Source organism: Rhipicephalus sanguineus, chromosome 9, assembly GCF_013339695.2.
Source record: "Rhipicephalus sanguineus isolate Rsan-2018 chromosome 9, BIME_Rsan_1.4, whole genome shotgun sequence".
In the NCBI taxonomy this organism is placed as follows: domain Eukaryota; kingdom Metazoa; phylum Arthropoda; class Arachnida; order Ixodida; family Ixodidae; genus Rhipicephalus; species Rhipicephalus sanguineus.
The window spans coordinates 52,688,340-52,713,961 of NC_051184.2; the positions used below are offsets into that span (position 1 = coordinate 52,688,340).

The following is a 25,622-nucleotide window of genomic DNA, read 5'->3' on the forward strand; positions in this document are numbered from 1 at the left end:
GCAATACAGCCATCTCCACATCACTTAGGCTAAATGCATTGATGCCAACATTAATCTTGAGATCGGAAATGCTGGAATTTTTTTGTTATCAAGTGGCCATTGCCGTGGCCTTCCTGGACGACACACATACCAAAATATCGCAACTTCAGGGCAGCCACAAGAAGTTAAATAGAGTGCGGGCACTGACTCGCAGAATATTGCAGACGGGCTCGTATCCCATCCGTCTTATTACACACATTGTATCCCCGACACTATTCCCCAGTAGCTTTTGAGGACACTGCAACGACTTCTCTGGTCTAGACCATGTGCTCTGGCGCTGCCCCTTGTTACGAGGCATGGGCCATATCAACCAGGACAGGTGGATATCTGCTATCGAGAGCCCCGATGCCGGGGCTCAACTATGGGCTGTCCAGAGGGCCCACGATGCAGTGGTTATGCTTGGCCTAACTGTCCCGATGCCGGAGTAGCCTGCCGCGCTGAGTTGTGCACCTCAAGATTTTAGGGGCGAAGCTCCTTATAGCGGCACCAGTTCGTCCCCGTCGTAGTAGTGTGTAACCAATCTTAAAAACGGAGGGGGCGTGCACACATCATCATCATCATCATCAGCCTGTCTACGCCCACTGCAGGGCAAAGGCCTCTCCCCATGTTCCGCCAATCAACCCGGTCCTGTGCTTTCTGTTGCCACGTGTATACCTGCAAACTTCTTAATCTCATCTACCCACCTAATTTTCTGTCTTCCCCTCACGCGTTTGCCCTCTCTTGGAATCCAGTCAGTTACCCTTAATGACCACCGGTTATCCTGCCGACGTGCTACGTGGCCGGCCCACATCCATTTCTTCTTCTTAATTTCAACTATGATATCCTTAACCCCCGTTTGTTCCCTGACCCACTCTGCTCTCTTCCTGTCTCTTAAGGTTACACCTATCATTTTCCTTTCCATCGCTCGCTGCGTCGTCCTCAATTTAAGTTGAAACCCTCTTTGTAAGTCTCCAGGTTTCTGCTCCGTAGGTAAGTACGGTAAGATGCAGCTGTTATATACCTTCCTCTTGAGAGATAGTGGTAGACTACTATTCATGATTTGATAATGCTTGCCAAATGAGCCCCATCCCATCCTTATTCTCTAGTTATTTCACTCTCATGGTTTGGCTCCGCGGTTACTACCTGTCCTAAGTAGACGTACTCCTTTTACAACTTCCAGCGTCTCGCCACCTATCGCGAAGCGCTGTTCTCTGCCAAGATTGTTCCACATTACTTTACTTTTATGCATATTAATTTTCAGACCTATTCTTCTACTTTCCGTATCCAGTTCAGTAATCATGAGCTGTAATTCGTCTCCCGCGCACACATGAAGGCTCCCTAAAGACAATGCACGCGACAGTACGTGATATGTATCGCCCTCTCCTCTCCTACGCTTCCCCCTCTATTCCTCCTCTCCTACGCCCCCCCCCCCCTCTTATCTTGCCTCGCGGTGCAGGCAGCGTCGCGAGGCTGCGTCGCGGCAGCGTCTTGATTGAAAAAACCGGACCGCAGCTCGGCGCTGCACAACCATTCGCTGACCACCCTGTATATATAGGCACTGGATTTGACCTCCAAGGTAGTGCGTGTGTGCGATTTCTCCTGTGCGTGATTAAACAATGAAAATTCACAGCGTACATGTAAAATTAAAGTGAGCTGCAAGTCATCATAACTCTCATCGAACCTGTAGTATGAACGCGCCCGATCTCACGTCGGTGATGATGTACTGGGCAGAATTCACGGAAGATTCACGGTTTACCGATGAACCTCCGCAGCTTCGCCCACTCATCATCATTCACTCCGTGGATATGCTGTGATTTTTTCAATAAAGTTTTGTATGCATCCATCCATAGAGAACACCACAACACACAGTTGCAATGAAAACCTCGGCATAAAACAAATACAAAAAATGTCTGAATTCTCACAGTATTTGCCCCTCTAGTAGGTGCTGTAATATTGCAAGACTTCACTCTGATGATGTTTACAGAACCCACCTGGATTCATGATGTGTTTTCTCTGTTTTTAGTAATCAGTACATCAAAGAACCAACACTTAGCAAGGTCAGGTGACTTCCAAGGGTTGAGGTGATGATTCGTGATAGCACTTGGGCAGATAACAGGAACATGGTGAAAAAAACAAAAAAATATGAGAATAGCTTTGAAAATTTATTAGCTTCATGAATGACACCGCTTCTCACGCTGCTCTGCAGCTGGCCTCGCAAGATGATAAACCAAACGTGCCGTATCTGTTCTTGACAGCACTTTTGAGTTGTTAAGGAAATTGGGAAAACATTCTGAGCAGCTGCATGCAGTGATCTTAAAATATGCACATGAGACAAAGCTTCTTACGTCACCTTGGCCAGCCGAGAGCGTGGAAGCGACTGAAAGAAAAAAAAAAAAATGTATAGCGGGGGTGGGGATTTGTGAATCAGGATGAGAAACTTCAGAGATCTCGAAACTTTAAATGACTCTTTCCGGAACACTCTTGGGATCCCTTCAGTGGCCGTTTGTCTCCTCCATCTCAACATCCTCCGCTGTAAAAGTAGACAAGAAAGAAAAACGGTGACAGAGTTTCGCACAGATGCTCTTCCACCCTTGGGATCAAAGTATAGAAAAGCTAACACTGCCATAACGGTGAGGAATCTTTTTTCATACGCTTTGTTACAACTGATGTGTTATCTAGTATTCACTACTGTCGAGTCTGAAGGCTGTGCTGACTGTAGGCCAGCCAAGCCTTTGTGGTGCATTCAGATGGCGGACCGAATCCAGATTTGTCGCGGATGTTGATGACTGTTCCGCGGACGATCCAACTACAAGTGCATCCACATGACGGACATGTGGTCCTAACAGACGATAACACCAGAGAGCCAGGTTAGTCTCTAGCGCAGCCGACAGAAAACAATGCTCGCTTTGTCTAGTGTCCAGCATTGACGAGGACTGTCAGTTGCTTCGGTGGAAATGGTGCTGTTGGCAGAAAGGCTGGATGGGAAGAGAAGCATGCTGTACAGAGAGCTGCTGAAGACTGCCCTCGTTGCTGTCACACATGGGGACCCGCATATGAAGGGAGGACACAGTCGAGTGCCGATCTAAGTCGGCAGTTTTTTTTCTTTTGCGGATAACAGGTACCGACCGTGCACATTGCACTGCTGCTCATTGTATTTCCTTCTCTTGGTTCGCATCTTTACCGTAAGTTCAGTGTTGGAACATGGGCCGTATTCACAGACAACCGCTTTAGGCGAAAGCAGCACTTCGCCTGCCATAAAATCCCGCGTGTGCAATGATTCAAGCAACAACTTACCCGCTTTTCTTCAACCTGCCAATCAGTGCGCATTGAAAGTGATAGATATCTCAAAGGTGATGCCTTAGAATATGGCCCCAGAAATAAACCGAACCACGCGCCAGCAAGCGAAAAACTGATGTCGACTGCGAGGACAGCCGTACGACTAGAGCAGAAGTATACTGGTTGCCAGACACTGCTCGATTGTCCGCTAAAGCTGCAGCATTCCGCCACCAGAATCCCGACGTGAAAAACAGGTTCGCATTATCCGTCTGCGGGGCACACGGACGAGGAGAATTGCCGGTGTGAGGTCACATGACGTGCTCTCCGCCCCTCCGAATCCGGATTAGGTCTGTCGTCTGAATGCACCATTAGCTAGAGCACGCACACACCAGGAACGTGTGTTCCAAGTGTCGGACTTTTACTCTTGGTTGCAGGGCAAGCAAATATGCACTTTGCTATGACAAATATTGTCTCCGATTTCCAAGGACACAAGGGCAGCACGAATAATAAAAAATATGACACACAAAACAGACCTGACACTTATGAATCCGCACTGCTTCCTCCATGATACCGTATTTTCCGGTGTATAAGACGCACCTTTTTTCCTAGATTTTCGCTGGTGCGTCTTATACAACGGTGCGTCTTATATACGCAAAAAGTCACGTGATTCTGCAAGACCAATTTGTTTATATTTAATTTATGAGTACGATAAACAGAGCTCGAGAGCATTCATAAAAATATATCTAATTTTGTTGTAACAATGAAGCGGCTGCGATCTTGGATGTCAGCTACTTGCTGTTCAAGCAGCGCGGCGACCACGGAGATTATGGCCGCAATAAAAGCCACCACTGTCGCGTGCCCCATTGTACTGTTTGTTCTTAAACGAAGAATTAAACCCACAGAACTGAGGCAATAAATAAAAAAGAGCACCACAACGGTCCATTGTAACGTTGTAGCGCCCACAATATCGGTTACAAAAGCGAAAGTACCACTTCATTATCATCATCATCAGTTTCCGTGTGAGACGTCGCTGCAGTCCAGCAGTAGTCGCAGCTTCCGGCTTCCGGTCGCCATTTACGTTTTGTTATGCGTGTGTAGGTGGTATCCGACGATCGTGTGATAACCGTGCGGCGCGTTCGTTCTTTATGTGTTCTCGCCAAGTCTGGTAATGCCCTAAAGGTATGGTAGCCACCATAGTACAGGCAGTGCCAACGATGTGCTTCAAGGTGCTTACAATGCTGCGTAAAAGTTACTCAGAGGCTGACGACGGCAACCCAGCGATGCTGCCGACCGAGGCGGAAGAACTTTTGACAGTGCGCCGGAGGATGTGGCTTCAAATCCAGTAGAATAAATAGTGGTTTTCTGCGCCTTAATAAAACTACTGCTTACAGATATTCAGTGCCGTGCGTGACTACGCATTTTGCAATCAATGTACTCTGCGTGGGTCATTGTATTTTATCATGTTGACTGAGTTAAAAATAGATGCGTCTTATACAAAGGTGCGTCTTATCATTTTTTCTTCCGAAAGTCGTAAAAAGTAGGGGGTGCGTCTTATAGTTTCTTGCACTGAATCAACTTTTAAAGCAACCTCATCATGTACCGTAGCTCCTGATCGTCTTTTGCATGCACATACACAAGACGCAACAGAGTGGGTACACATCATCTCCAGCATCGCAGCCCTGCATTAAAAAACAGCAGATGGCCTGAAGGACAGCAAGCAGGTCCAGATCAAGCGCTGCACGAAATTAACGATGCGTCAAAGAGCATGACAGCTCCTAAATGTTCTGCACTGCTGCCGCTGTTGGATGCAGCTGTTCAGCATGCGGCCTGGCACAGCACCTGCAAGAGATCTTCGCTTTGGCCACTCAAAAAGGATGGCTAAATCGTGCGTTCACTGCAGCACCTTGACCTCCGAGTGCAGGGAAGAATTGAAGTCTTGACTTCAACAGCCTCTACACTTTACCAATGCCCCTCGGTGATTTTACTAGATAAGACGGAAATGCAGCCGAGGGTGTTTTTCAAGCAAGTCCCTCTTGCAGTCACAAGAGGGTCAAAGCTCTGCATGATAAGTGACACATCAGCGTGAGGTGTCCTATGCACGTATGCATGTCCAACGATACGGATTATGCCACTGGTTGCAACTGTGACAAGGCAACAACATGGCACTACCAGTACCACTTGCTCCTTTCTAAATTTGACCTCACTGCTTAGTCTCGGCTCACGCCGAGGATAAGGTATTACAACCTTTCTTCTCACTGCTGAGGTAATCTGCTTGCTTTTATGCTGTGAGGCACGAAAATGTCACCACCAAACTGCAGATGTGTTTTGATTTCTGTCTGTCAGATGGAATAGAGGAGCAGGCTTGAGGTGAGGAGTGTTTGCAAACACGTGCGATAGTCCTCAAAACAGCAAGGGCGGATAGACTAGGTTACGCAAACGAAAGAAAGTCAACGCAGTATTCAACGGAGCTACAGTCAAAGCTCGTTAGTTCGGATTTCAAGGGACAAAAAGGGGCCAAATGAACCAAATGTCGAATTATCGAAAGTATAAAAAAAACAATAAGCAAATGTCCGTTACACCAATACACTTTCATTTGCTTGATGAATACTAGGGGTGTGCGAATATTCGAAATTTCAAATATTTTTCGAATAGTGTTTGCTATTCGATTCGATTCACACTGAAATTTTACTATTCGAACTATTCGAATTTCCCAAAGACAAATGCAGTCAACGTCCGGTTGAAAGTGACCCCTTCAGATTTTCAATATGCTTCACCTCATTACACTCTCGTATTGCGGCAAAGCTGCCTTTCAAGCTCCGTTACGGTCGAACTTAGCCAAGAGACAGTCAACGTCCGTTTGGAAGTGGTCCCTAGATTTTCAATATGCTTCACCTCATCACACCCCCGTATTGCGGCAAAGCTGCCTTTCAAGCTCCGCTACGGTCGCAAATGTACTAACTCAAGAAAACGCTGGTTCCAATATGGAGGTGAAAGATGTGGCAGAGTTGGGGGCTCAATTAATGCTGTTTTGGACCTGACATTTGGGAAGGAAGTCTGAAAAATCGGAAGCCGAAGATTTTTAGCATCCAAAATTTTAGACGTTCTTATATATTGACGTCTACGAGGCAGATTTGGAGCTCCGGACTTGAAGGGAGCACACCCTTGTCTGCCACATCAGTTGGCCTTCCACAGAAGTTGAAAGAGAAGGAGAGGCTGAGGAAATGGCATCTCTGCCTATCACGTGTAAAGTGTTGTCGGCAACACTTTAGTTGCACCAAATCATGTACATAAATACAATTCGGCCTCTACATTGCCTCATTCTTGATAAGAAAGACAACTATGAAATATGACCCCACCAGCGCTTCATCAACCTAGCGAAAAGAAACACTTTCATGTTGCTATCTCACAAGAACATACTTAGGGATTCTCTGCAACTTTTTCTGTAATTTCACTTCGAATTATTCGAAAAATGTTTGAGAAATATTCGAAAATTATTCGAAATTATTCGATTCGATTCGCACTCAATCTTTATTATTCGAATTCGCTTTGCACCCAAAATTTTGCTACAGTCAAACCTCGTTAATACGTACCCGCTTTAAGCGTACTAACGGTTAAAACGTAGTTGCGACGAATCCCCGACCGAGTCCCATAGAGCCCAATGCATTCGCTGACCGCTTAAGCCGTAGTATTTCGCCCTACGCCTACCGGTTAGTGCGTACCCTGCGTACCGCGATAACGTTTTGTGCCATAAAATTTTACTGCGCCGCTGAACTTCCCGACGCCACAATGTGCCGCCAAAGGTTTTCCGTCTTTTCGAGAAGTGCGTAGATCGGTCGATCACTGATTCCGACTTCCGCGCGATTGCGGCGATGCCTTTGCGGGTAAGCGGGAAAGAACGAAGGTGAGGCGGCGGCCACCGACGAACGCGCCAGCATGACTTATCGCCGACAACCTTATCACAATAAGTATCTTCAGATATCTGCTCGGGCACGCGTGCGGCGCAGCACCACTTTAAGCCTACTGCACGCTTTTAATAGGCGACAACCTGAACGCGCTGGGCCGCCGATCGCTGCCGCCTCGTTGCGCGGGGCCGTGTTCAAGCGCGCGCCGCTTAGTAGAAAAGAAAGCAGCTCGCTGTTGCGGAGTTGAGCGTTGCTGGTCGCGGGCGACGAGAAACCTTTGCATTGACGCTATCACGTTAAACGCACACGTACGGTACAGCAAGCGTAGCGCTGTTGCAACTATACTGCACGCTTTTATTGGGCGACCACCCAAACGCGCTGCCGTTCGCTGCCAGGACCGCTACAGCGTCGCGGAGTGCGCATCGCTTGCAGGAAGTTCGTCATCGCCGTGTTAACTGAACAAGCTACTCGCCGCATCTGTACACGGTCTGGAGCGAAGTGGCTACGAAGAACACTCCCACGACAAATGCGCGCGTGCGGTACAGCAAGCGGCCCGGCAGTGACGGCGTGAGCCGAGAAGGCGACGCGCTGCACGCAACTAGCCAGGACACGATCGGCTCCACGCAGCCGTACCGCGTTTCAATGGAACTGCGTCAGTTTTCGTTTATGAGCAGATCGCGGTACAGACGCACGCACATATATCGCGGAAAGCCGACACTGTCCGTTCTGTCGCTACGTTGGTCACTGCGTATACCGGAGCCTGTAATAGTTCCGAAATGCTGCTTGGCGTCGCCACCGCGCGCTATCGGCACTATCGGACGGTCGTGCGAGAGTACCAGAATCTTTTCTCCACTTCGGCAAAAAGAAAGAAAATGCTTTGCAATGGGTACTTTAGGCAATATTTGCTGTGGCACTGTATTTATTTCTTTGCTGGCGGCGATGTCGTACGCGAGGAGATGCAAATCTTTACTTTGTGGTTAATGCGTACTACCGTTTAGTGCGTAGTTACGCGGCGTTCCCGGCAGGTACGCATTAACGAGGTTCCACTGTATTCGCACAGCTCTAATGAATACGTAAACCCTGTACTTATTTTGCATAAGAGCAGTGTAAAAGCCTCAATTTTTATCATCAGGTGACTTCGTTCACAAGGCAATTACGGTGTCAGATTCCCATGTTTAATTAGCCCATAATGTGCTCTACACCTCTCCCTTATTACGTACCGCCGCCACCACCACCAAGCGCACGTGAAGATAGTCATTTCGCAGGTAAAACGGCCAGCAACTGACAGTTCATCCATGGCGATGTAGCAAGCGAGTTTTATGCCAGCACGCCGACCGCGGCTGAAAACTCTCCATCTTCAACAGCTTCCGCCATGTTTGAGTTTTGTGACATAGCGTGCATTGCATCAAGTTCAAACGAAGCTACTTAGTGCCGGATCTGCACATATGCAAAACCGTGGTCACTAACTGACGAAGATAGCGATGTGGACAGCGCCGCCTCGTTTCGGTTGTCTGCGAATGCTGTTTTCGATCTTTTGCATTGCACATTTTCGGCGCTTCGTACTCGGCGCGCTTCGAGGATCGTCAGAATTAACCGGACTGTGGCCTAACTGGATTGCGGCCAAATGTGACTGCATTAACAAGAGTTTGATGCCATAAAACAACGCATATGCTGGCCAGGACCAGAAAACCCATCAGAATTATCCGATTTTCCAAATTAACGAGAGTCAAGTTAACGAGCTTTTACTGTAGTTGATTGATAACTAACACTGGTTTGGGCAGTGGAACTGAAAACGAGGGACAAAGAGAAGACAGATAAGAACACGGCGATGTCCCTGTCTGTCTTCTCTTTGTCCCTTGTTCTCAGTTCCGCTGCCCAAACCAGTGTTGGAAAGTCGTGAGAAAGAGAAGTGAGGAAAAGGGCGAGGGCAAGAGACGAGAGAAAGGTGGAATAAAAGAGAGAGAGGGCATTGCCCCGAACAGTAGCACCCACTTCCTGGCGGCCTCGTGCTTGAGGACGAGGACTTGGAAGTGGGCATCAGGGGTGCACCCGACTGCAGGGCCGTGCTGAGGTGCTCCACTTGGTCCAAGGTGGTGGCGCGCGACATGGCCTGCTTGAGGGCCTCCAGCTGGCTGTTCCGGCTCGTCGCGGCCGGCGGTGTCGGGCCCGACCCCGGTGGAGGGGGCTGTGCCGATGCGGCACTGCTGTTGCTGCTGCCGCTGCTGCGGATGGGGCCGGCTCCTCCGCCGCTCACGACGCCCACCTCCTTCTCGAGCTGCTTGCCTCGCTTGCCCTTGAACAGCTGCTGGGCCTCCAGTCGTTCCTGTGGACAGTGACAAATGGGGTTCATTGACTCCTCGCAGCCGTGAGGTGCTTCATAATAAAGGGCTTTGGATTACGTTCGAAGAAGTGAAAATGCGGAAAAAAGATGACGAACGAGGCAGAATCACACAACACGAGCGCTCACCAACAACTGCTTTTGCTACATGCTTGAAGAACCCATTCATACACAAAATGCGCATGTCAACAAGAGTAGCATAAAAATATATATTCAAGACACGTGTCTAAGATTTATCAATATAGTACTAGTTAATAAAGTTCACAGTCATGTAGTGACAATGATCTATGACACTTCTGAAATTTCTGCCATAGTTTGAACAGGATGCCAAAACAAAACAGCTGTCATTCTGAACAAATGTCCGCAACGGCACAAATGGCAATGCGACGCTAAATGTGAAAAGGGAGTACTTTTCAAAGAACTTTTGAATTCTATAATGCATGTGATTACACATCGTCCAGTCTGGCCAATGTCCATAATACACAAGACAGGGTTACTATTTCATGCACCACTCCCGTGGAGCATTGCACAATCTGCCTTATGTTTTTCTGGAGACATCTTCAGGCCTTTGGCTTCGGATTAGTTCTGATTGCCTGGGGTTCGTTAAGGTGCATCTAGATTGAAGTACTATGCGAGTGTCTTGGGGCAGGGCTAGCAAAGGAAAATAGCTTACATAACAAGTAGGTGGCACCAGAAAGGTTTAAAGAAAAGACAGCAAAATATACCACCACTGCCACTATCAGTAAAGGAAAGCACATGATGGCACGCAAAGAAAATCCCTGGAGCCTCATGCATCATCCATGCGGAAGAAACAATTGGGATGCACTTACCTTCTGCTTGATGCGCCGAAAGTCGAGCACCCTCAACTGCGGGATCCTGTGGATGATGTAGGGGCGGTAGTGTCGCTTCACCGTCACGGGGTTCTTCATCAGGCTGCGAGAAGGATGTTGGGACCAATTGAAGGCTTTACAGCAGTTCTTTATAACTATGGGCTAAAATACAGTGCTGAAGGTTTACTAGTACTAGTGCAAATTGAACTGCTTAAAAGTACATAAGCGTTATGAATGCAGTCCGACATGAAAATACCTTCACTACATTTGATATTTGTTAGGGGTGTGCGAATATTCGAAATTTCGAATATTTTTCGAATCGTGTTTGCTATTCGATTCGATTCACACTAGAATTTTACTGTTCGAACTTCCAAAAAACAAATACAGTCAACGTCCAATTAAAAGTGAACCCTTCAGATTTTCAATATGCTTCACCTCATTACACTCTCGTATTGCGGCAAATCTGCCTTTCAAGCTCCGTTACGGTCGAACTTCGCCAAGAGACAGTCAACGTCCGATTGGAAGTGGTCCCTACATTATTAATATGCTTCACCTCATCACACTCTCGTATTGCGGCAAAGCTGCCTTTCAAGCTCCGTTGCGGTCGAACTTTGCCAAGACACAACGTCCGATTGAAAGTGGTCCCTACATTATCAATATGCTTCACCTCATTACACTCTCGTATTGCGGCAAAGCTGCCTTTCAAGCTCCGTTACGGTCGAACTTTGCCAAGACACAACGTCCAATTGGAAGTGGTCCCTACATTTTCAATATGCTTCACCTCATTACACTCTCGTATTGCGGCAAAGCTGCCTTTCACGCTAGGTTACGGTCGAACTTTGCCAAGACACAACGTCCGATTGGAAGTGGTCCCTACATTTTCAATATGCTTCACCTCATTACACTCTCGTATCGCGGCAAAGCTGCCTTTCAAGCTCCGTTCCGGTCGAACTTTGCCAAGACACAGTCAACGTCCGATTGGAAGTTGTCCCTACATTTTCAATATGCCTCACCTCATTACACTCTCGTATTGCGGCAAAGTTACATTTCAAGCTCCGTTGCGGTCGAACTTTGCCAAGACACAGTCAACGTCCGATTGGAACTTTTTTCCTGCAATTTCGCTTCGAAGTATTAAAAAAATATTCTAGAAATATTCTAGAAATATTAGAAAAATATTCGATTCGCACTTCCATTTCAATATTCGAATTCGCTTCGCACCCAAAATTTTGCTATTCGCACAGCTCTAATATTTGTTACAAGCGTGTTACAAGCTTTGTTGCAAGCTGATAGTAGCAGCATGAACTGTGCTCACAATATGATGCAGCTAGTCACGAGAGGCCGTGCTACGAACTTTTTTGACAGAAACAAATGCTCGGAAGTGCGTTATCTGGAAAGTACTTGCTAACACGGTTAGGTAGATGAAGGCACACGCATGCTGCACATGCATTGATTTATATGCCGGCATTCTTCAAGAAATCAACAGCTGTGAGTGCCTGTCCTGTATATGTGTTTCTTTGTATTCCTGTGTTGTCGTGTTTCAGGTGCCAAGTTTACTCTTCATACCATGCACGCTGCCATATGCTCGAATCAAAGAACTACACAATCGCCTTCTCTAGTCACAGTAGCAGGTGATGTCCACTGCTCACCTGAGGTAAGTGAGCGTCTTGATGCTGGCCAGTGGGTCAAGGTCGCCCAGGTTCTGGATCTGGTTGTTGGTCAGCACCAGCGTCTCCAGTGCCGGGAGATGCTCCTGCAGGTTCTCCGCAATGCGGCTGGCAAAGGAGGAACAATAACGGAAGAGGACATTGTTTAAAGGGCCACTAAAGAGAAAAAAGGATTGTTCTCACATTAGCAAATGACAATTTCACGATACCAAAAGCACCACTCTTATTGTGAGAGGATGCTTGGCAAGCCAGAAAATGGGCAAAAATAAAATGCAAGCGGCGACGCCACCTTGCAGTTCCCGCACGGACTCGCCTTGACTTCATGGATTTTGACGGCGTTTGCTTGTGCCCACGTAATCGTTTGTGGGTTAAAAATTGTTGACATTGCATTCTAAGGGATCCAAAGTCTTAACATACCAAGTTTCCGAAGATTTCATTGAACCAATGCGGCCAAAATACGCAAAAAAATACTTTTGAAATTTGTGACGCCACGGTGACATTCACACTTTGAAGTTGCCATCCAATATTCAAAACTGAAACTTTCACCTCCATTTTTTCTTTTCATAATTAACCTATGATGGTGAAGTTAATGACAATAGAGTTCTGGAAGGATAACCTCTCTGTCTAAACTGATTAATTGCTTCACTTTGGCCTCCCTTTCAGAAACTATAAATTCTGTGATTTGTGCAAAGGCCATAATATGATTTCGAGGCATGCTGTAATGGGGGAAGACACAGGGTGGATTTTTGACCGCCTGGGGTTCTTCAACGTGTGCCTTAATCTAAGTACTACTGCATGGACATTTCTGCATTGCGCTCCCATTGAAATGTGGCCGCCGTGGGTTGGTACTGAATTTGTGGCCCCGTGCTTCGCAGCACAATGCTGTAGCTACTGAACTACCACAACGACTGAGAGCGTTGGCTGTGCTTGTGCTGAAGCATAGGTGCACGTCTAAAGCAAGGGGCATGTTCTTTTTTTTTTTTTTAGCTCTGTTAGCGCACACACTTTGTTCCTGTGCCAGTTTTGTACATTCTCCGGGTAGACCTCGCCACCAATTGCAACTATACGACATGGATTGACAAGCTCGATTTAAAGTTTGAGTTCACATCCACATGCAGGACTGGCGATTAGAGATGCTTAGTGGAGCACGCTGGATTCACTTTTGACCCCTCGCATTCTTTTTAACGCACACCCAAACCACGGTACATGAACACTTCAGCTTGAACTACGCACTGCGCAGTAAATCAAACACGATGCCCAACAAGTTTTTTGGAGAACTTGAGTGTACAAGGTACGGTAGAAAACTTGCGTCCGGCCTTTCTTATAACCTCTCTCAGAAAGCTCTCATGGGGAGGACGTGAAGTGTGTTCAGCACGGTCAATGTGAATTGTGGTATGCAAGTGGTTTCATTATCACGTGCGCATTTCACAGGTCAGCCCGAGATAATTTGTGCAAGTGTTCTCTCATTTGTGTAATTTTTAGCGCCTGAGTGAAAGGCTTGCTTGCACAGTGTAATGGTAACAACCCTGCCGTTCCCCCGCCATGGTAGTCTAGTGGTTACGGTGCTAGGCTGCTGGCCCAAAGGTAACAGGATCAAATTCCGGCTGTGGCGGCTGCATTTCGATGGAGGCAAAATGCTAGAGGCCCATGTATCTAGATTAGGTGCAGGTTAAAGAACTACAGGTAGGTCGAAATTTCTGGAGCCCTCCACTGCAACGCCCATCATAATCATATTGTGGTTTTGGGATGTAAAACCCCAATAATAAAAAAGTTATTTTTAGCCTAGCTGCTCTATTGGCAGTTAAGGCATGTGGTGCAAGGACAGTACAGTTTGACGCGCCCATAATATTGGAATTTCTTTGAGCAGACAACACAGCAGTGGCCCAGCACTCACTAACATTACATATGCAGTACTAAAATAGTGGCAGACACCTTTAAAACATGTAATGGTGATTAAGTTCAAAAGAACCTTGAAAGTTGAATATACAGACATTTGTCCTGCCTATTACGCTTCGCAGTGCTCAATCGTGATTAAGTTACTCACCATATGCGGTTGTTGTTCAGCATCAGGGACTTGAGGCGCTTGAGCACTGGAAACCCGTCCAGCTTTCTGATGTCGTTGTCGGACATGTCGATGCAGTCAAACTGATCCTGCATGCCGCGCCAAATTAGTTGCACACGGCCACACCGAATTAGTGTTGCAGTTAGGCAAGCAACCACGTTGTTCATATTTCTCCCAAGACCTGTCAAGCTTGTGTATCTTTGTCTAATCATCATTCTCGTCAGTCTATCTAATGTCCACTGCAGGACGAATGATTTCCAGGCCACCCTGTCCAGCAAAAGTAATCCATTTTATGCCTGGAAGTCTCTTAATTTCGTCATTCGACCTGACCCTCTGCTACCCTCGGCTGCGCTTCCCATATCTTGGTATCCATTCCGTTGCTATAAATGACCACTAGTTATTTGTCCTACTCATTATGTGATATACCCAGGTCCATTTTTAACGCGATAGTGTCAAAGAGCTCATTCCGCAGAAATTTCGGTGTCGGCGTCGTTGATTGTGAGCGAAAAATCATCATCTTGTATAAAATAAATAATAGAAAAAATCTTAGGTTCGAGTGAGAACCGAACCCAGGCCGTCTGCTTGGCAAGCAGGTGTTCTACCACAGAAACTCCATTGCTTAGAACTGCACTGAAATTAACTTTAATGCTTCGCAAACATACGCGTCCTGTGTACAGGTGTCACAGTACGATATGTAATATCACAGTAAAATGGGGTACAAGCGTATACTGCCATCGGGCATCACACCATGTGAACTGCATAACGAGTTGGTGGTTTAAAGCCGGCCACCCGTTACAAAAGGCACACACATTACTGCGCGTATACCCTTACGAACACGTAGTGGGTGCATCGCAACTTCGAAAAAGTATCACGTACATAGTTGCTCCTGGTTTAAAGCATGCCACCCATTACAAAGGGCACGCACATTAGTGCGCGCATTCTCTTACACACACGTAGTGGGTACACTGTTGCCATAAAAGTGCTGTTGAGGAGGGCGGAAACCTTTACTATAGGTATGTTGAGTGAGTGAGTGTGAGTGAGTGTGTGTGTGTGTGTGTGTGCGTGGGTGTGAGAACGCTGAACATAATGACAAGCGAAACAGAGCACGATGAGGATGGGGTCGGATATCACTATCGTGCTCAACTCTTAAAAGCAAAGCTTAAGCGTTCCCCAATTTTTTTTTCTTAACATCTACTAGGATACTTGAACATGTTTAACTTAGCGCAACGACGATGTGGACACAATAATATAATAATAATATCTGGGGTTTAATGACCCAAAACCACGACAGACGTGGACACAAGAGGAGACAAACCACAGCGCTAACCACAGCGTGTCCACGTCGTCGTTGCGCTAAGTTAAACATGTTCAAGTATTGTCACCAACTGGCCCAGTTATCAGTTCATCTACTAGGGTATCAGCCTGTTTGTTCTCTAATCTGCTGTCTTCCTGTCTCTTTTAGTGTTAGGATATCACTATCGCATTCAACTCTTTTCATTCCATCGCACATTGTGTGGCTCTTCACTAATTTTCGAGTTTTCTTTGCTATCATCCAAGATGCAATCCCAAACTGGCAAAATTCAAGGGTCGTACACTTTAACTTTGTTGACAGTAGTGAGTTGCCAGTCATAAGTTGGGAATGTCTACTGTACGTGCACCAGCTCTTCGGTGAATTCCTTTTACATGAGTAGGCTTCCCAATTAGAAGTCAGTCTAGATATACATACTGTTCTACAAACTAAATAAAACATTGCCTGCGGTCTTTCATTAGCTTCAGTGCACTAACTCGTGGAAGTTCCTTGCATTAAGCAATTGATGTGATGTGAAGTAACGAGGCAAAATTTAACTACTGTTTGTTCAGAAATAACAGGTTTAATCAATCAAACCTCGTGCCTTTCAAGGAAATCAACCATGGAAGACAAGTTCTTTCCCATTGCGCTGTAGTGCTGCATCGGCTGCGCCAATAGCGCATCGAAACCGCGATAACTATAAAGGCAGGGTGCGCACTGTTGTGTACAGACTAGGGGGAACGTAACTATTGTGCAGCAACACGAAAACACACCCACACACAAAATATAGCGTGTATGTAAACAATGTATCGCTCAAGTCTTGAAGTTGTATTTTATTATGTTCATTTTCATCTTTTTCTTTCTTATTTCGAGGTCCACGATGCCCTCTATTCACTCCAGATAATGTGAAACGTCGTACGAGGTTATATCGTGAACCTCCAACTTTGCAGGCATACTGGTCGTTATGCAGCGTCTGCGTAACTCGAGCGCTCCTAACATTTATATCGAACCTGGTCAGTACCCAACTGCGTCACGGTCTTTAATTTTCATTGATAAAATCTTCCAACTGGACAAGTAGGGCCAGGAAGAGACAATCGCGTCATAAGATTTCGCGTCATCAACTTTCTAGCATTCGAAAGTGCTCCACAGCTCGTTCCCGTCAAGTTCGTTCGTTCGTTCCATCAGCAAACTCACCAGCGTTGCTCCCAAGTTTTCGATAACGGGTATCTTGTAACCTGCGTCACAATAACGGATGTTTCAGTCAAGCAACACATCGAGACAATCAACCCGGCGTTCGTACATGGGGGTGAGGGGATAAAAACGTCCTCACCTCGCAAGTCCAGCTCTCTGTCACGAACTGGATTGATGGACTGCGCGGCCATCTGTATCAGGTCCTGCGATAACTTCACCATCGTGAAGTGCTACGCGTCTCTTTCGGTGCGACAAAAAGAAAAAAGCGCTCTTAAAACAACACACGACAACAAGGCAGCGCGAAACGTGTTGGAACGAAAATACGTGCCGCCGCCGGATTGCCGAAAAAACAATGGATTGGATTGAAACGCGTTTGCAAGCCATCGGTCTCAAATATGGCCGCCATGACGTCACTTTGGCTTCAAAAACAATAATAAGCGTTGTTTGAGTACAAAAGCATGGCTTCTCAAGAAAAACTCGTAGCGCAAAACGACACTAGGATAGGGTGGCTAACTAGGACAGACAGGTACACGGGACTGGCGCTAACCTGTCTGTCCTTGTGTGGTTTTGCGCTACGATTTTTTTCTTCATAAGTAATGAACCAACAAACATTTTGCTAAAAGCGTGGCCTTTGAGATTTGTGACTGAAACTTGCAGAAAAGTCAAGCTACGAACAGTCCAAGCCAATCCATGCCAGACGAAGCCAGACAGCCAGATTTTTGTTTCGTCGTCGCCGGTCTGCTGCATGTTTTTCGGTCGTGCAGTGATCTTTAGTAGCACGCTTGCATCGCGTAGTTGTTTCGTGGCTCTGCGAGGTTTCAGGATGTCAGAAAGTGAATCTAACTCCGTACTTTTCGTCTGTCTCGGTAAGAAAACTATAGACACCGCTCCGTTCAAATTGGATGGCATGTTTGTGTGGTGGGGATCACGAGTTTATTTTTTCTTTCTTACAGGGAACATATGCCGATCCCCGATTGCCGAGGCTGTCTTCAAGCACGTCGCTAAAGAGAGAGGCGTATTGGATGACGTAAGCCGTGCGATCATGCCACCGCTTATTGCTTTTCTTACAAGAAAAAAAAAAATTCGTGCAGCTAGTCGCGATTGCGTTCCGACGAATCCCTATGTGCCAAACATTTGAGTCCTTGCAAACTTCGACGCGTGCCGCTCATATCTGTTTCGCGTGACTGGAAACAGCACTACCAGTACTGCATGTAACAAAACGAAACAAAGAAAAGAAAAGCGGGGAGAGAGATATGGAGAAAAAATGGAAAATTAACGTTATATTCGTGCATGGACATTCAGTTTTTCCCGCCGCATACTTGCCTTTCCGACGCCCGTCATTTTTATCTCTTTTATCACCTGCTTATGTTTGCTCCAGATAACGCGAGGAGCAGTGAACGTCAAGAGGTTCGCGTTGCGTGGTGCTCGAGCTTTAAGCTTGCTTTGAAATAGACGCTCGCTTCTGAAACTTCGCTCAAATTTTGTCTTTTCGTGTACATGGCGGCAATTGTTCGAAACGGCCCTCAAAATTTCTTGTGAACATTGTCAGCGGCCTATTTTAGCGATTCTCGCACCTGGAGTTTTCATTGTACCAGCAGCTGTTTGTACATCCGACAATCACCAGCTGTTTGATTCGCGGCGAGCTCAGTATTTATTAAAAGAAAAAGAGAACGGGTACATCAGAATCAATGTTTGGCTTGTCGGAAAGAAATGCCGAGGCCGGTAGTTATGTGTAAAAAAAACACAAAAAAAGCATGAAACAAAGAACATAAGTAGAATACTAACAACAGTGTTCTTAGTTCCGACACTTTCAGTTCTATCATCGAGTGTGCATCGAATATGGGTCTGCCCACTTGGAACACTTCGAAATCTCACTTCGCTATTTTCTTTGTGTTGTCATCAACACAAACTGAAGCAACAAACCCAGTCAAGCTTGCTTTCGCGAACATTAACACAGCATCTAGTTTCGAGTCGTTGAATTCCCGCACACAGTCCATTTTTTGTCTCGCTGAATTCCTAAACCTGTGCAATCACCAGAGACTACAATTTTTTTCAAATTTAAAAAGTGAGCTTATGTTGAGAACTGAAATATAAAGGCGGCAGTGAAGTTGCCTGGATTTCTGCCCTCTTGTGTTCTGCACTTGCTCCCTAATGTTTTGTCCCATCACTCTGTGCGAACCGCTGCTTGACTGTTTGTGTATCCTCGCCTCTGACAGCCCCAGTTGCATAGCAGGCTGCTGAGTAAATGCGTCGCATGACTTGCAGCTGTTTGCGTCGTCTCCTAATTTTAATTGGAATGAAGTTTACATGTACTTGGTCTCTACACTCAGACAAAAAAGGTGTATTTGGGGCGTTGTTCTGCCTCGCAATAATAATTGTCATCTACCGTCTTGCGTTTTCCTTGCATTATCACCGCGCACCAGGCACTTCCCGGTCACAAACGACGTGCAGCTATAGGAGAGACATAGCACTCTTAATTGGAAAGTAGCGAGTGCAGAGTTTTCAAGGAAGGAAATGCGAGCAAGCCAGATGATGATTGTTGTTAGTGTGGCAGGAAGATGCCCCAAATACTCCCGTTTGGCTTAGAGTGTGGTCCCTGAAGCCACCTCTCTCATCAAGCGTAGACATCTATCTTCTATCGGCTGTATGCACGGAATATTCAAATAGTATAACGGTGGGCTGGGCAAGTTCAAACAGTTCACTCATGATGGCAATTAGGGAACTAAATGAACCAAGCACAAATACACAAAAAAAAACGCACACACAGGACCGTTGCTATCTTCATCTTTCTTGCTGACTGACTTCGCAGATGTCGCACCAACTTGCCAAAACAAAGTCACTCCAGGGACAAAAGTTTGGTTTGTGTCGACAAAGTCCTAGTGACCTTTTTTTTTTTCTGGTTTTCTCGCTGGTTGTTTTGTGCATTAATTGGCACTGTGCATGGTACAGTACCTTGCCATTTAGACGAATGCCTAACTGAAGAAGTAACGTACTGCGTAAGTTTCACCTAGGAATAAAGTGCACAAAAGGATGGGGTACTGCACTGTGTCCTTTATCTCACCTTTAGGAAATTTGACCTGTATGAATTGACTAGTCTGCAACACAGTATAGGCATGAGTCTCTTCCCAGCGACCATTTTACATTGGCTAAAAACTGGCAGTGTCATCGTTCGACGCAAAACATGCCGTGTTGTATTGAAATCTTCGTGAATATTATTGTAGATTGCGAACAGATCCCATGCATGTCATGAACAGTGGCGTACATTTTTATGGGATGACAAAGTGAGCAACTTCATTGTAACATAAAGCGTGAATGGACAGGATGGAGCAAGAAAACAGGAAAGTGCTCGTCCTGTTTTTTTTGCTCCGTCCTGTCCATTCGCGCTTTATGTTAACATGCATTCTGCATCTTGAGTGAGCACACATTACGCTAGGATGTACTATCAGTGTCAAATCAAACCCGAACACCGGCAAGCCTTCGCAGTGGTATAGTGCGCGCCATTCAGTTATCACCATGGACAGGCGCGCATATGCGCATTGCGGTCAAACCGGATGCGCGCGCCTGTCAGTGGTGATGACAGGACAGCGCGCACTATACCGTGCGTAGGCTTGCCGGTGTTCGGGTTTGATTTGACGCCGATTGTACAATGCACATGCATAAAGTACCGACACATTTCACCCATGAAGCGAATTTAGACAAATGAATGTGTTTGCCTATGTCAGTGTGCTTTGAGTGTCGTTTGTTTTGCTGAGCGCAAGTTCAACCATCATCCATCTGTAGATGAGGAGAATCACTTATGTGGGGTCACGTGACTCGCTTTCTGCCCCTCCAAATCCGGATTAGGTCTTTTGTCTGAATACACCGTAAAGAGTTGATTATTTGCTTTGACTGTTCAGTTTTTTACCCTCGCACAACAATGTTTTGAACACCTAAATTGAACTGCTTCTCTGCCCTATCTGTGTCTCCGTAGTGGACCGTTGACAGTGCAGCCACCGGCGACTGGCACGTCGGCTGCAAGCCCGACAAGCGTGCCCTCAAGTGCCTCAAAGATCACGACATCGACTATAAGCATTCTGCCAGGCAGGTGAGCTGCCGCTGTGCTGCCTGGATGCCACCTTGACGTTTGTCCATTTGCGGTAGAATCTCGTTCAGCGAAACCTTGAGAGACCGTGAAAAGCGCGTTCCGATTAACGGAGTTCCGTTTAATCGATGAAGAGGTGGCACACAGCCTGTCGTATGCCCTCTCAACATTGTTGAGTATGTTAATCGTAGAGCCTTGACTGATGACCAAGTGACTTGCAATTTCATGTGCATAGTTTTCGCCGCTGTTTATTAAGGCTCATTTGCACCCTGCGACCAGCACTGGTCGCAAATGGCTGCAAAGCGACTGCTTTGGCTCGGTCGTGCGACTGCAGTCGCAAACCTCTGAACCAATCAAATGCACAGGAGCTGGACGTCAGCTTATTTTACGGGGCAGTGCGAGGAGACGTGAATTCTGTGTGGCGATGGGTGTAGGTTGCTTGCAGGTGTGAACATCAGTCGCCTTGAGTTGCTTTTTTGTCGCCAAAAGAAATGGTAGTGCGACCGGTGCTAGTCCGCAGGTGTGAACGAGCCTTTAGAGATGTCTTTGCGGGTAAGAAACAACAGCCGAGAAAATACATTTTGAAAAAAAAAAAAATCCTTCAGAGCTTGAGTAATGATCAGGTTCTTCTCTGCTCCACTTATCCCTTGAGGAAGTTGGTTATTCTTTTGCCACCTGGGTACACAAGATGCACCGCCCGAGACAGCATATGAAAGTAGGAAATAGCACTGTTGAAAACAGTAGTACCGGAGCCCTCAGATTGAAGGAGGCAGAGCTGATTAAGTTTAAGCAAGAAAAATATGTGTATTTACAAGAGTTTTTAGAGAGAGAGAGAGAGAGAAGGCTGAATACACACAACATAGACGTGGTAGGGAGACCTTGTTATCAAAATACACACCCAGCCAATCAAAAGCTTGGTGTTCTGTTTAAGCACTGTTTTTGGTATCGTAAAAGAGTACTTTACTAATATGAGAAAAATCATTTTACTCTTTCGTGTCCCTTTAACAGAATAATTGGAGTTCTTTTTTTTTGTTGTTGTTGTCGTCTTTTGAGAGCTTTTTCCCATACGGGCGCACATGCAGGTGACAACCAAAGACTTCACCCACTTCAAGTACATCTTTGGCATGGACGAGGACAACATCTCGACACTACGCGAACTGGCACCCAAAAACAGCACAGCGAAGATTGAGCTCTTCGGGAAGTACGACCCCCAAGGGAAGACCATCATTCGGGATCCATACTACGTGAGTGCGCCCTCAGTAATGCCAAAGCTGTGGTGTTGTCGGCGTGACGTATTTGTAAGGTTGTAATTATAGGCTTATGCGAATATTCGCACGAATATTACAGTATATTCGAATTCGCTTCCGTATGACTTTAAATTATCCGAAATTTCGAAGTATTCCAAATGAACGAACCAACACGGAAATCGCATGACACCCCCTGTAAAGGTGGTTTCACTGACGTGCAGGGGTGCTGTACCGTGAATACATCTATCCAGGGGAAATCCGCACTGCCGCAAAGCCCCACTATAAGGTTAAAGGACCCCTGACAGCAAAATTTTTGTTTGTGACTTTTTTACTGTAATTAGCAGCTTTGTGTCTGGTAATCCCTAAGTTGAATCGTAAATGCTCTAATGTAATAGTATAACTAAATTCTAGCATAGTTAAATGTGACCATTTTAGCGTCACTTCAAAGCGCCCGCCTAAAAAGCATAAGAAACTAGTGCCCCATGCGGGGGAGCGCCAAAGATCACGTGCACACAAGTTGTGGTGACGTTAAAGCGCATTTTTCAAATCAGGGCCTCATGCGCGGTAGAGATTGAAAGTATGCGGGTGCCTCGGTATGGGTTAAACCTGTTAAGCGCGTGTCCCCTCACGAAAACTGTCTCGAGAGCAGCCCAACAACAGAGCGAGAGGGGTGAGGAACAATAGGCCTCGCCAGTCGTCGTATTGTGTGCGCCTTGCAAACCTTCTGTGACGTCCACAATACTTGCTTTACTCGTTCTACGTCATACCACGATGTCGCAAGAAGCCAACTCAAATAAGCACGCACGCTTACTTTAAAACCAAATTAAGATATCTTAAAGGCAACGTTCATCACTAATAATCGATCAGATGTGCCCCCGTATACAGGAAAGTCAAACAACACAAACATCTCGAGGTTTCAATTTTGGTGTCAGCGGTCCTTTAAATGAACCCTCGATCCATCATTTTTTTAGTTTAAAAGCTTGTTATATCAGCTTATGTGCTCCAGGTATAGTGAATTATAAAATGTACCATATTTTACAGGTTATCACTTGCATTCTACCGAAAGTAAAATCCTGCTACTATTCAAAGTTGCTTCCACTTTCCTTTGATAAAAAATAATGACATTTGCACATGCCTTGTTTCAATTTTAAAATATATATTGTGCAAGTTAGTTGGGTCGTGACAAATATGCTCATTTTTCTTTATATATGTGATATACACTATTCGACTTTGATTCAAAATTATTCGACCAAATCACTATTCACTTCGAACCCAAAGTCTACTATTTGCACAAGCCTAGTTGTAATACAAGACTACTGAGATGGATGGAGGAACGAAACGCAGGTGGGACTTGTGTCGTGTCTTTCCAGAATCCAGAAACATGGAGTCCAGTGATCCCGTGCTTCGAGTTACCGATTAGCTTGGTTTCACACTGCAACCTGCTAGCCTCCTGGTTAGCCCCCAAAAAAAGCAGTGGTCTCAGGTCCAATCCAGAACTGTACCCCAAATAATTTTTTCTTGTCTTCACTGTAATGCAGTGAAGCTGACTTACAGTCCACCGCCTTAGGCTTTGATAAAAAAAGTATTATTCTCGCCTGAAGCAATTTTACTGAAGTAATTTTACTGAAGTAATTTTACTTGGACCACATTACTAAGCTATAAGCACCTAGCTGGTGGCACTTTATTATAAAGCCTAGAGAGATATCTCTCCCTGCTCGCATATGTATAAATGTAATTCGCTATAATTAGGGACGTGGGAATATTGAAATTTTTTGAATACGAATAAGGTGAAAGACTGTCTGTGAAGGTGTGTAGAGTTAAAATGTCACAAAACAGAAGGTAACAACGGCATCTATCGCTCTTTTAAAAAATAAAAAAACTTCATTTCACCATGCTGAAGCAGGTTGAATAGTCATAATGCATTTGTTGTAAATTATCACGTGGAAACATTAACCGCTCAACATGGTCAGTACGTGCTGTGACAACACTGTGGAAACTCAGTTGAAACTTAAGTGGCAGGATGCAATGTTGCACGAGTGAATATGACGGGTCCAAAAGGAAGACGAGAAAATAAAAGTCTGTTGTCTAGTTGGGACCCGTCCTCTCCATTTTGTGTACCTACGTCTCACAGATGCAAGAGTTGAGTGCCGATACAAGCGAATTGGCTGAAGTCCGACACACTGATTTACAAACAGTGCAGACAAGGGCACATTAAAAGACCGAGCATAGATGGCAAGCGATTGCCACGTAAGGCACAAGGTCACATTGGATGTGCTAAACCTGCCTCTTGGGGGCTTGAGGATCACTTATGAGGCAAGCTAAGCTGCATTGTCTTTGAAAGAACGGATACAGACACGGACCAAAATGATTTTTTTTTAAACAGTTCAGCTCCGCCACAGGAGCCGAACTGTTATCTCTAAATGAACATTAAACACTGTCCGCACGTTTCTAATTCGTCAAAATGCCCATGTTTGATTTATATTGCCAGTATTACTGACATTTTAGCCGATCTATAAATAAATGCAAAAGCGACAATGACCATGACAGTGTTCTTCTGGTCGGCACTCTTTCGGCCCAGCTTTTCCTCAAGATTCTGTGCTCACGCTAAGGTGCACCGGCCTCAAGCGTTTTTGCCTCCACTGGAAATGCGGGCACCGCAGCCGGGATTCAATCCCGCGGCTTTTGGGTCAGCAGTGAAATCTTGTCTTAGAGGTCTGCATTTGTCGCGTTAATTTGTTTTTTAACAATGATTTTTGTCGGTGTCTGTATCTCTTCTTTTAAATGTTTCATCCCGACCAGACGGGCTTCTGTTATACTCTCGACTCCTTGCATTGTTTTTGTGCCTTGAGTTTGTATTTACTGATTGCGCTCGGACTCTTTTGGACAGGACGACGGGAGCAAGGGCTTTGAGGAGGCGTATCAACAGTGCCTGCGCTGCAGCAATGCCTTCCTGGACGAAGTGGTCAGCTGAGCGTGGTCTCCTTCTTGAGTCGCTTGGGGACGCTGGCGGCGGCCGCCTCCTCCAGGCGACGTCGCTTCTTCTCCAGATAACTGTGCTCGTTGTCGAACCACTGCTTGTAAAGTCTAGCCAGGCTGTTGCTATTTCCGTTGGTGACGGCTGGCTTGCCTGCGTGAGCCCAAACGTTTTTGTTAGCCAAATTCCGTAAATAAAATCTTAAATTTTTTGTGTCAGTGTGTCGTGCGGAGTGCTTCACTTGTTGCAATTTTCAGTTGCAGCATCAACTGCTTCAATCAAAAGCGAAACGATGGGCAAGTAAAAAAAAAGAGTGAAATGTGAGATCAAAACAAATTGTTTCTATTTCAACAGTACCATATTTATGCTAGAACCTAACGTGCATCTTCGCTTTTCCCTGATCAGATGGGTGCGAAAATTGGCTGCGCAACTCGATACAAAACTGAAACCACTTCCGCAGCGTTGGAAACAGCCAATTATATGTGGGGTCAGAAGAAACAAATTGGCAACAGACCACATTTTGTTCCAGGTTCACGTAGGTTCATTTTAAGCTCGACAATGACCAGTGTGTGTTGTATCTGTTCCTAACTAAGCACAAAGGATGACACCCTGCTTTGAATATGAAAGGTCATGTTGGAGGTAGGAGTTATTTTGAAAGTAGCGGTGCATCTTTCTTGCACAGCTGAGAACACAGTGGCACAAACAATGGGAAAGGATCTTCAGCTGCATATAGACCATAAGAAGGTTTTTT

At 45.8% G+C, this 25,622-nt stretch overlaps 2 protein-coding genes across 4 annotated transcripts in view; one reads left to right on the forward strand and one right to left on the reverse strand.

Moving 5' to 3' along the window:
- The window catches only part of LOC119405138 (U2 small nuclear ribonucleoprotein A'), a 456,304-nt gene extending 439,376 nt beyond the window's left edge, over positions 1-16,928 (reverse strand). For 2 of the 3 annotated variants that reach the window (XM_049419223.1, XM_049419224.1), the window contains exons 1-7: positions 16,709-16,928; positions 16,573-16,613; positions 14,073-14,179; positions 12,011-12,136; positions 10,365-10,467; positions 9,189-9,519; positions 2,498-2,548 (exon numbers count right to left, since the gene is read on the reverse strand). In XM_049419223.1, coding sequence (XP_049275180.1) covers positions 2,511-2,548; positions 9,189-9,519; positions 10,365-10,467; positions 12,011-12,136; positions 14,073-14,179; positions 16,573-16,613; positions 16,709-16,790 — 828 coding nt within the window. In that variant the 5' untranslated portion in view covers positions 16,791-16,928 and the 3' untranslated portion in view covers positions 2,498-2,510. Of the gene's footprint in view, positions 1-2,172; positions 2,549-9,188; positions 9,520-10,364; positions 10,468-12,010; positions 12,137-14,072; positions 14,180-16,572; positions 16,614-16,708 lie in introns of those variants that run through there. The other variant, XM_037671935.2, reaches the window with a different exon arrangement.
- Positions 16,929-17,257: 329 nt separating this feature from the next.
- On the forward strand, positions 17,258-25,089 carry LOC119405140 (low molecular weight phosphotyrosine protein phosphatase). The gene is made up of 5 exons (XM_037671938.2): positions 17,258-17,435; positions 17,523-17,596; positions 20,540-20,653; positions 21,733-21,894; positions 24,785-25,089. Exons 1-5 carry the CDS (start codon positions 17,315-17,317, stop codon positions 24,866-24,868), a joined length of 555 nt encoding a protein of 184 aa, XP_037527866.1. The 5' UTR covers positions 17,258-17,314; the 3' UTR covers positions 24,869-25,089.
- The last annotated feature ends 533 nt before the right edge of the window (positions 25,090-25,622 follow it).